This window comes from Melospiza melodia, chromosome 21 (assembly GCF_035770615.1).
Source record: "Melospiza melodia melodia isolate bMelMel2 chromosome 21, bMelMel2.pri, whole genome shotgun sequence".
Taxonomy (NCBI): Eukaryota; Metazoa; Chordata; class Aves; order Passeriformes; family Passerellidae; genus Melospiza; species Melospiza melodia.
In genome coordinates this window covers 8,248,778-8,260,592 of record NC_086214.1, presented here as the reverse complement: position 1 = coordinate 8,260,592, position 11,815 = coordinate 8,248,778, and the positions used below count along the sequence as shown (strand labels likewise).

General features: G+C 45.6%; 1 protein-coding gene across 1 annotated transcript; it reads right to left on the bottom strand.

Annotated features, from left to right (window-relative positions):
* Window positions 1-1,052: 1,052 nt before the first annotated feature.
* Window positions 1,053-9,722, bottom strand: ORAI2 (ORAI calcium release-activated calcium modulator 2). Its single transcript, XM_063174128.1, is given in 4 exon segments — window positions 1,053-3,565; window positions 9,489-9,538; window positions 9,541-9,641; window positions 9,643-9,722. Coding segments are annotated over 4 exon segments (768 nt in total). The 5' UTR covers window positions 9,714-9,722; the 3' UTR covers window positions 1,053-3,019.
* Between the last annotated feature and the right edge of the window lie 2,093 nt (window positions 9,723-11,815).

Sequence of the window (11,815 nt, the reverse complement as noted above, 5' to 3'; positions counted from 1 at the left end):
TTGCAGCCACACAAAACCTGGGGCACTCCAGGAATGACACACACCCCAGGAACGACAGAGAGGTGACAGCACAGGACAGACATGGCCAGGCACAGCCACACAAACCCAGACGTGCCACAGAGAGCTGGCAGCCCTGTTGGGACAGCAGTGACAGTGTGGAAAGGCTGGCTTGGCTGATGGGAATCCTGCTGACAGCCACAGGAGCAAGGAGGATTTTGTGGTGCTGGAGCACAGAAACACCCAGCTGGACAAGTACAACATCCCCACTCCTTCCTTTATGGATGAACTCCTGTGCCTGGAACCACAGGTAATGTTTCTGCAACACAAACCTGGACCCAACAGTGCTGAAAATGTAAATAAACTGCAGGAAGAGAGGCAGGAGCAGGAAAAGCAAGTGCTGTTGTTGGGAAGGGAGAGGAGTTACAGCATGAAGGTGGATGGGTAACCTTGAGAATCAAAGAGCAAAAACACCCCCATTAACTCCTCATGGAAGGGAGAACTCAGTGCCCAGAGAGACACAAGAAACAGAGCTGCAAGCAAAGACAGGGAAGCAAGTTATTGCTCTGTTTTAGGAGCATTTGCCCTTGGGACACCATCCCAAACTGCACCTCAGACTCACCCCTGGAGCAAGGTGGTCCCACTCCAGTCACAGGTGCACTGACTTGAGACTGATCTTGAATGCAATCCCACCCAAGCCTGAATGAGTTATTCTACAAAATCAAAGCAGTTTCTGCTGCTTTTCTCAATTTGCTGTTGCAAAAAAAAAAATTAAATGAATGATCTGGCTGTTTCCAGACAAGCTGAATTGCTTTTGCAGCACTGTATGCACAGGGGAAGCTGTTTAAAAAGATATTGCAAAAATGGTGCAATACTTTCCTTGAGAGCTTTCTGAGCCTATCAGCACACAAGGTCCTGCTATTACTGATATTAAATGAGAGTGCAAAGTACAGATGAGAGATTCAGCCCATCTGGTCTGGCTCTGGCCTCTCAACAGAAATTCTGTTGGTAGAGGAGCTGACACGTGTAGCACTTGGCAGAGAACCCAACTCTGATTCTGTTGTATAAACCTTTAAATTTTTATTATGGTAAAAAGAGGAGGGAGAAAGGGGAGAGTCCTGGGGAGTTCATATGAATTTCACGACCACCCCACTTCCTGGAGGACACTCCTTGTTTTTTGCATATGCACATGAGTACAGATTAGTCATTTAGCACACAAAGACTATTTTCTTTGCTGCACATCAGCCAATATGGTACATGCCAACTGCAGCAAGAACAGCAGATGAAAGCCACAGACACAGTGCTAAGCAACTTGTTCAGCAATGCTCACATTCCCATGTAACAAGAGAGATGAGAGGTGGTTTCCAAGGCCCTTGACAGAGGGGAATATTGGGATAGGCTCACCCTGCTCCCCTGGGGTCTGCATGTGCTGTCCCTTCTGGGAAGCTGACATGCATTACACTGCCTCAAATCCCAGTGGAATAAGGGCCCAGGGTTAAATAGAACATTATAAACATCCTTAATGATTTCAGAAACCTATAAGGCCTCAGAGACTCTGTAACTGCAGTTTTGGAGTGCAGAGGAGGAAACTAGCACAGGATCAGGCCAAGAAAATGTGCTTATGCTTCTTGCAGCCCTGTGTGTCAGAAAGCCTGACTTTCCCTTAAAAGAGCTGATGATTGCAAAACACTCTTTTCTCTCCACAAAGTTACCCAAAATAATAAAATTGGTTTTCTTTTTACAGAAGTTTTCACCCACGAGGATGCTGTGGAATTTACAAGCTTCCCTTGCAAAGCAACACAGACATGCAAGTGTCATTGTCTCAGCTGCTGAAAAAAGAAATGAGCTCAAAGGAAAGGGATAGCTCTTTAATGGCACACAGCATTCCTGCCAGATCCAGCTCCATCAGGCTCGCCAGGACAGCTCCAGGTTCCACCAGAGGACTCGTCTGCTTTGGTGATGGGAGAAGGAAGCATTCATTTCTGACAGAAAAATGCTACAGCCAATTAAAAAAGAAAAAAAGAAAAAAACCAAACACCCAAATGATGAAATAGTACAGGACTGGCTTGTTCTCCCAGCAAACCAGGCAAAAGGCATTGCAGCAATGCACAAATGAAGAAGACACAGTGGCAGATTTCTACAGTACTTGCTGTCACTCCTTTACCTCCTTGAAACTTGCTTTGTTAGTCCTTCAAAGTCTTGTCTCATTAAATTCCCTGTCACTGTTCTGTTTTAGGAATGTCCTTGTTAAATCTAAAACACCTGTAAGCCTTCCATGGGCACTCCTGCCTGTTATTGGGAAAAACACGATCTTGGCACTTACTCAAGCTAAGGTGACAGATGCCACTGAAGAAAGTGTGAGAGAACTTCCCAGGCCTCCTGCAATTCCAATTTCTACATCCCAAGCTGTAAAAATACAGTAAAGAACAGCAAAAAAAAAAAAAAAAAAAAGAACATAAAAGCTAAGGCTGTTTTCTTTCTGGTTATGTATTTATAGAATACTTGCTTTGGAACAAACGGTGATCAACATTCTCAGTTTCTGTTGTGCTTTCCTGGATGTCCTTGAGTCAGCTGCAGGTGCCCACATTAATCAGCTCTGCTCTAGGAATGAGCTGCCAGTTAATTGTGGATGCACGGACAGCCAGGGAGTTCTGACAGGTAAGACAGGTCCTACACACACACATACACACAGAGAGACCTTTGGGACAGCCGATGCAGTTTCACTTTTGGCAATGGAATATTGCATTTGTAAAAAATACAGATTTTTGGCTACCAATATTAAGGTAGATAAAGTTTTGACCTTGAACACCACGGCAGTGTCGACTTAAGTACCAAGTGTGTGGGACCAGAACCAGGGCAGAGCCCCAGCACGTGGAACAGCACAAGAACCCACAGCTAGAAATGGCAGGCAAGTAGCATTTACAGATTTAAGCCTCAAGAAAATCCATCCCTGGTGCGTCTCACCAAGCAGCAGACCAGGTTATTTTGCTCTCAGCCCTGGCTGAGCTGTGTGCAGGCTCTGTCACACCACCTGCATGCCTCTGTCATGCCCATCCAGCTGCACTTTCAGTTTGTGGAGCTCCTCGATCTCCCGGTTGTGCCGCTCCGTTTTGTGCCGCACCAAGGAGCGGTAGAAGTGGATGGTGAAGACGACAAAAATCAGACCCACAGGGACCATGATGATGGTGGACACCAGTGCTGACTGCCACCCTGCGTGGCTGCTGGGCTTCTCCACGTTGGTGGTCTCGTTTTTCAGGATGGAGCCCACTGGCAGGAATTTTATCCAGCACAGGAGCACGACTTCAGCGAGGAACAGGAGGATGCCCAGGACGGTGGAGAAGCCCCAGGCCAGCTCGATGTAGGGGTGCATGCGCTCGTGGGGGGACTCACTGATGGAGTTCAGGTTGTGGATGTTGCTCACAGCCTCCACGTTGGGCAGGATGCAGGTGCTGATGAGGAGGGCGAAGAGGTGAACGGCCACCAGCACCGTGGTGCAGGCGCTGAAGGCGATCAGCAGCATCTGGGGGTACTTGTACTGCACCTCCAGCTGCACCTCCACCATGGCCACCTGGGGAAGGAACAGAGAGCTTGTCAGCACCTGCTGGCTTTCCTCTTTTCAAGGCTTTCAGCCAGAAAAGCATCTCGATTCAGGAAGAACAACTAAGGTCAAGTACACACTCCAGAGTTTTTTTGGAATGGCAGCCAGATGGATCACTGCTTGTCACCCACGAGGACGCCTGTGCTGTGGCCCTTCTGAGAACGTGGTTTTCTCAAACACGTCTCTCCTTGCCACCACAGCCACAGGAACTGCCCAAACCCAGCACACAAGAGAAGGATCTCATTAGATGCCACGTGGGGCTGAGAGGCAGCTAACAGCCTGCTATAAGGCACCACCACAGCCTCCAGGCCACTCCTCCCTTGCGGCTGCAGCACAGGAAGTTTCAACTTCAGGCGTGTAAAGAAAAGCTAAACCAAGCAGCTCCTCTGGCCAGTGGCCAGCCAGGTTTCACTGCCCACCATGGGAAGCACACAAACTACAGCTTAAGTTAGCCATAGTTAAAATAACTGCCTTCTATTCTCAGGACAGTTTGCATTTGTTTTTATTACAAATATGCCTAGATAAATAACTTGTAAGTTATTTATATCCTCAAATTTCTCCCTTGAGAGGTAATAACTTGGTGATACACCCAGCAGAAGTGGTCAGCTACTGGCTTATGGGTGTGCTCAGCAACTCAGGAGTCCTCCTTCCCAAAACAAGAGCTATCCCACAGCAGGTCTCTAAAGCTATTTTTACTTTAATCAAATAAAGCTTAAGAAGCAGAATATGTGCAAGAGAGCAGGAGGCTCTTTTGAGATCAGAACTGGAGTCCTGTTAACTGGTTTAGCTTAAGAATTTTTACAATTAAGCTACCTGTGAAGCAAACCAATACTTCTGTGTGGTGGCATCCCTGAAAAGAAGCACAAACTCTCTGCTAAAAAAAGAGACACAAAAGCAGTGGACAAGATTATCAAACATTTCTCTCTAGCAGCTGGCTTGCATCTGTAGCTGCACTTCATGATTGCAGAATTTAACTATCTTGGCAGCAAGGAAACCTCTGGTGATCCCAGCTGACCTGCTGCTCCAGCGCAGCACAGCTTGCTGGAAAGAAGCCCCTCTAAAGAACATCATGAGAAGGCAAAGTTTCAAATATGCACTTGATTCTGGGACACAGAAGGATTTTGCAGAACTGACTCACAATTATGTTATCCAGACTTCACATGAGACTCCCCTGAGCAGCCATTTCAGGCTCTGTATAATCACCTGCACCACTTGCTCTGGCATTACTTGTTCATAATATTATTTAAGCACTTGAAGATTAGGGGTATGCTCATGTTGTCCCTGCTGGAAGCCCTGAAAAGGATTAAAGGGAATGGAAACCAGCTGGCATGACTGCTGCCTTACCTACATTTGCTCTGAAACCCATCAGATCACAGTCAAGTCTGAACACATTTACCAGCGAGCAAGATACAACATGTGTGGAAAATGGTCAGTCTCTATAAGTCTGGATTTTATAGCTCCATCAACTATTAAAGACATCAAAACCAGCAAAAATACTGTGACAGTCCTTGGGCATTCCTAGCCTTGTTCTTACCATGAGCATGTTGGGGTTTTACCTTTGTTTTTTATCAGTTCCTAGTTGCAGTTTAGTGTAGTAAACAGTACAGAAGTTCATGTTGTATAGCAGAGAAAATCCTTCACAGGAATCCTTCACTATCAATTGCAAGGTCAATTGAAACAGAACAGATTTCACATTGCCTTGTGTATGTTCCCTTTGCAGTTCCCCTTATATTGATCTGAGAGGGAGGAGATCAGGCTCATTCTCTGCTTCACTGTACAGTGAATTTGTGCAGCACTGGGGTTGCCAGTCATGCCCCATCAGCCAGGAAAAGCTGCAGGTACATTGTTCATTATGGGGTGCTGTAACACCCAGAGACACAGCTGAGTGGGAATTGTACCTGCATGTCCAATTTATAGCTTTATATTAAAGCTGAAAGCCTGGCTGATGTCAACATATCAATTTCTGCTTGTTATCCTTCACATGAGCAGCACTTTTCAGCTAATTGGATGTTTCCTCCCAGACTAACCTATTCCCCAGGGCGAGCTTCAGCTGTGCAATGTGATGAATTTTTAACACTGACTGATGGCTCAGTAAGAGGTATTTTAGTGAAAAACACCAACAATCCAGATAGGGCAGCAAGGCAGAAAAGCAGTTCATTTAACCCAAACAAGTACTGAAAAGGTGAGTGAGCTCTTATTGCTTCACCCAGCACAGGCTGTCATGTCATTTCCTGACCAGGATAAGAGAAAGAGGACAAGCTGACATAACCCATTTAAAAAATCATTAAATAAGCTGTCTAACCTGTAAAACTATTAATATGTCATGTTTGATACAATTATACTCTTCCATGTAATAGCCCCCTTCATTTTAATCTCTTCCCAGAAGCAACTTTGCAAGGCTGAGCTCTCTGCCAAGCCAAGGAATATTTCAGCAAAGACTTGATTTTAAGCTTGAGAATAACCCAGCTGAACTCCAGAATTACAGGATCAGGGGCTCACAACATTTTAGAATTAAACTGCAGTTAAATTACATGCAATGATGGTGAGGTTTAGACCAGTATAGCTGAGACTGTCCACAACAAGGATGTTATTCATTTTGAGAAATTTAGACCAAGACAGATAATATCAAGCAAAAGGATGACAAATGGCTTAACATAAACCATGACACACTCACACAGATGGTTTGGCAGACTGCAAAAACAACCACTCCAGTAGATCTGTCGGGTTTTTGTTTTGTTTTAGTTTTTTTTTTTTAATCAAACACATATCCTGTAGCAATTGGATAAGTATTGAGAAAATGGATTAGCAGTAATAGCTCTTATTTCCATCAGGAAAATTATTAAGCAGGTTTCCTAAGTTCCCACTGAATTTCCTTTATTTGCAGCCTCCTTGGGGCAGGTGCAGCTGCCCCACAGCCCACCTCCAAGCAGCCCTGGCACTGGAATGACCCACAGCCTCCTGACCTGCCCCAGTGCTCTGCCAGGAATACCAGAGATGGTAACGAGGAAGGTTTGCATTATTCTGCAGCCTGTCCAGAAGGAGCTGGATCAGAGCCATGGCCTGTTGATCAAATATCCACCAGCTCAAAATAATTTCAGCCAATATGAAGCTAGCTTGCATCAAACACACCGACAGGGAAGTAAATACAACAATAGCCAAGCCTTGGTTGACATTTGTTTACATAGTCAAATGCACTCGAGGCTTTGGGGAAGCTGTTTAATAGAATCACGGAATTGTTCAGACTGGAAAACACCTTTTAAAGATCACAGAATCCAACAGTGCCAAGTCCACCACCAAACCACGGCCCCTAAGTCACACGTCTACACATATTTATCTCTAAATAACTTCTTTCATCAACAGCCAGAGGTGTTCTTATTAGAGAGTAAACATCCGTGTACAAAACTCCTGCATACCCGTGGAGAAATAACCCAGGAGGAAGAAACACCAGCTTTTCAATCAGATGGGAAAAAGCTAATAAAGAGAATTCCTTATTGCAAGAGATTTTATTTCTTAGTTACTGATTTCTATTCTTACATAGGCTGCTGAGCATAATCAACACTACTTACACTGTGTATATTCAACTGCACTTTAAAGAGTTCAAAGAGAATGTAAAACCAGTGGTTAATTTTGTGTGTTTGCCAAGGACTTTCAGTAACTTTCTGCTGTAAGAGCTGAGAAAGCATGATCTGTTTTCAGAGATGTGGTTCAGCCCTGCAGTGTGGGTGGGCTGCAAGCCCTGAGTCCCAGTGGTGCCAGTGACAGCACACCCCCAGCAGGGACACTTTGTGGGACCATGCTGATAGATCAGTCCCCAACAATACCAAATGTTAATTTAATAATTGGGTTAAAGACAACACAATTATTAGAACTTATTATTAGAACTCCAACAACCAGAGGCACACAGGGCATGCAGGTGAGAGGTTTTTTAGAGTAAGAAAACTCCTGCCTGAGAGAAGTCTACAGGAGAGCACCCAGCTTTCTCCAAAAGAAAAGGGACTTTCTGCCCCTGCAGCACACAAGTTGGTTACAAACCAACACAGACTTTGTGAAAAGCTTTGAAGAGGCATCTTTTGCACCCAGCCACTGAGTGGAGAGCAATGACAAAGCAAACTGAGCACCCTGTCCCCACTCCAGCCTGCTCCCACTGAAACCCCGCCTGCAGCTTTCCAGCTTCACTTTGGGTGACCAACTTGTAATGTTATGGATGATTCATGGTCTGGGGGGCTGGGGGAGGAAAAATCAGGGAAGAAGCTAAAATAAAGCAAGAAAGGCGATCTGGGAAGTTCCTGAAATCTGTCTTTCCCCCCCAGCTTCTGAGCTGCAGGATGAAACATCTCCACATCACGTCCCACAGCACCAGGCACTGCCCCTGTGCTGCCAGACCTGCCCACTTCCTGAGCAGGAAACCTCCCCCAAACTGGTTCCAACTCTCACTCACAGGGAGCAAAAGGTGAGGGGAGATAAAGGGCTCACACAGCACGGTGGTGTTTTAATACACAGCTCAGACAGGCCTGAGCACTGGACCACTGACTGTCTCAGTCTTGTTTATTTGCTCACTCCTGACATGGTTCTGACCTATGCAAATCACTTCCAAATAACACCCAATGCTGCACAGGGCGAAAGCAAGCTCCAGGGATCACTTCAATAGGCAGCACTGACAAAAATACACCAGGTTTGGCTCCCTGCAGGCTGCAGAGCCCTCTGACACCGGGTCTGAGGCTCAGGGCCTCTTCTCACACTCAGCGGCAGAACACGATCTCCCTGATCACGCTATGCAAACTTCACTTTGGCAGACTGTGACCAACCTCCACCTTATTTTAGACACTGTGACCTGAGAAAACACGCAGAGAAATTAAAACAACGTTCAGGACCACAGCAGCCACAGGGGCCTGAAAGTGCTCCACACCCAAGAGCAGCCTTGCATGCATGAGGGCAGCCAGCCTCGGGGCCAGAGGAGGTCCTGGATTGTTTAGCAAGGCTGCTGGAGCCCTTAGGATCACTTGCAGTAGGGGATCAGTATTTTTAAAGGGCTGACTCGGGAGTGTGTGTGTGGGTTGGCTGTTAGACAGCTCATGTATCCCTGCTGCAGTGAGAGAGCCAGCCTCAAACTTTGCAGCAGCAGCAGCCAAACAGAAGCCCCCAGGCAGATACCTCCTGTTTCTTCAGGAAACAACTCCCTGCTCCTTCCCAGGAAGAAAACACTGATTAATAGTTGATTTGAGGCAACCCAAAAACCTTCACCATCCAAAAACCTATGAAACACACATTATCTGTGAAAAATGCATATTTATGATTGGCTTTTTGCAAATATTAAGATGAATATTATATGTGTTGTGTTAGAAAGTTATGCTGAATTAATTCTCTTAAGTAGTGTGTTAAATATAGTTTTAGGTTATAATATAATGTTAAAATAGAAACTATGCTGTAGGATACTTTTTTTTCTAAAGAAAGGGAGATACTGTCACAGGACATATAAATCCTTCAGAGAAAGGACTGCCCCACTATCAGAAGAAATGGACTTCTTCCTGCCTGATTCAGGCTTGAAGGCACCGTTTAGGATTCAGAGAAAGAAGTTGACCAGACAGAATCCTGTGTTTGAATGGAATTTATGCATAATGTATAGATGTATGAATATGCAACAGGCTGTTGCTTTTAAGGGTTAATCCTCTTTTTAAGGGTGTCCTTTTTCAGGCTTATGCTGGCCAGAAAAGGTACCTGGACGTCCATAATTCTTTGTTTCTATTGTCTCAAATTGTCCTAATTCAAATTAGGACAATATATTAGGACAATATGAGACAATTACTCTAAATTGTATTACTCTTTTTATAACCATTTTTATTACTATTCAACTTTTAAAAGTTTAAAACCAAGTGATTGGCGTTTTTCACATTACCATTGCAAATCCAGAGAGCAGAGCAGAGGTTCTGCTGGAGGCTTTCAGTTGGCTCGACTCAGGTACAGTTTTCTCCAGGACAGGGCTTGCACAGAGTGGTGGTTGGAGGTGACCAGCTCCAGGTAGCTCCTTCGGACCCAGTCCGATAATCCATGCCTTGGTGCCAGGCTCAGAGCAGCAGGCAGGAGTGGAAGGATCCACCGGAACGTTTAATTCAGTGCTCATGATGGGAGAAGTGCTGAGGGAACAAAACAGTCATGTTCAGGAAGGGGGGTGGACAGGATGAGCATTAACTGCTGGAAAAGCTGCAGTTGAACAAAGTTCCCCTTGGTCAGTGGAAAATGATGGATCAAATAGCATCACAGTTGGAATTCAGAACAGAGAAAGAACCATCCATAACTGCCAAAAAATGACCATGAGAACTAGGAAGGATTACAAAGGTACACCTGGGCAACTATTTCAGCAGGAATTCAGGAAGGCTGCACACCATCTGGATTTTATTTCAGAGCAGGCACCTCTACTTTGCCCTTTAATTCCTTCTCGCTCATAAAAATTTGTTTTATATAAATACACTTCACCCCCATCTTATCTTTGTTTTGATTTGACTGTTCATGTCCCAGTGCACCAAATGCACCTCCTTAGAGTATCAAACACCAGTTGAGGGAGTCACTTTTTGCTCTTTCTTTGGAAACAATTCTCCTGGGTTACAATGTGGGGTGTAACCAAACTGAGTGTTCTATTCCCATCCACATTATTCCTGATGACTGTTAATGGCCGCTTGCAGGAGCTGCAGGGTGCACACCCGACCCCCAGGCTGCGAGCTGGCTGTTAGATAAGGGAAGGAGGCAAACCCTGCATTGCAGGGCGGTGTTTTATTGTGTTCACAAATTGCTTCACTCAGCCGTGACAGCTACACCCAGCCCAGGGATCATCCCTGCCAATGATGGGCAGCTGGAAGGACCGAGGCCATAAAGGACTCCCCAGAATATCCCGTGACTCAGAGGATCACATCATTCCACTGTGAAATTCCTGGCTCCGGGGGAGGTGCTGAACCTTCCTGCCTGCATCTGACCGTGTGTTATCTACGGGATATGAGCACCACCTCCACTGGACATGCAGGGGACGATCTGAACTGCCACAGAACCAGATCATCCACAGGAACACTGCTTGTGAGAGGACTGCAACCATCACTTCAACAGCACTGCAACCACTCCTTGATCAGACTGCAGCCACCACCCTGACCCTCACTGGCCAGGCTGTACTCTGACTTTGTGGGTTTAAGCCAGTTTTTCTGTATAATTATAATTCTATATAATTAATCTACTGTAATTTTCCTATTAAACTGTAACTCCGACCTGAAGCCCGTCTCAAGGTATTTTTGTGGGTGATAATGTCTCCCCTGGTTTATTTCAAACCAGCACATCAATTTTTCTCAACCATTGGTCATCAAAGGTCAGTTAGATGGGCACAGTGCTCCCTCAGTATCACAGAGATGTGCAGGGTTAACAAATGAACTTCAAAGCTTTTGCAGTGGAAGTTAAATTTCCTGAGCTGCTCACACTCCATTTATCAGGCACATCTGACCGAGAATCCTGAGAATCCTGTTCTCTTACTTCCACCGGTGGTTCTGAGCAGAGGGCAAGGAAAAGGCAATTCCAAATGGGAAAGCAAGCTGCTTCCAGGAAATTCCATCATCTTCAGATGGAAGGGATTACACTGAGAGATGCATGGAAGCAGCAAGAGTACTTCAGGTGGTGGAAGCTTTCAGCACCACGTCCCCAGGCTGCTGCCAAATGGCTCTGGTGATCCCCAGACACAGAACAACATCCATGGAATGTTTTATGCAAAATTTCTCAACTCTGACACACATCTGAAACTAACTCAGCCTTCCAAAAAAATGGAAACCACAATTCCTTGTTTAATCCCCTCACTCACAACTCTGTCACTGAGCACTGAGGAGGTGGCAGACAAAGCAGAGCTGCACCTTCTGGCTATGAAACACTCACCAGCTCCCAGGAGGAGATGCTGCCCAGAATCACACCTGGTGTGGCACTAATTAGTCCCAGCACCATCTCTCAAGGTCACAGGCACCTTTCAGCTCTGCCTGCATCCCCCCATGTACAGGGGCCACGTGGGGACAGCTAATAAAGCCATGGCTGCTGGGAGATTGCAGAAGTGGCAAAGATCAAAAGACATCAACTGCCCACAACTCTGAATGCTGTTACTAAAAGGGAAGGAAGCTGTTTCAGGCACAATAACAAAGAATAGCAAATAAAGCACTGCAGATCCAAGATTGTTTCTCCTGAACATGGGGGGGCTTTTAGGTT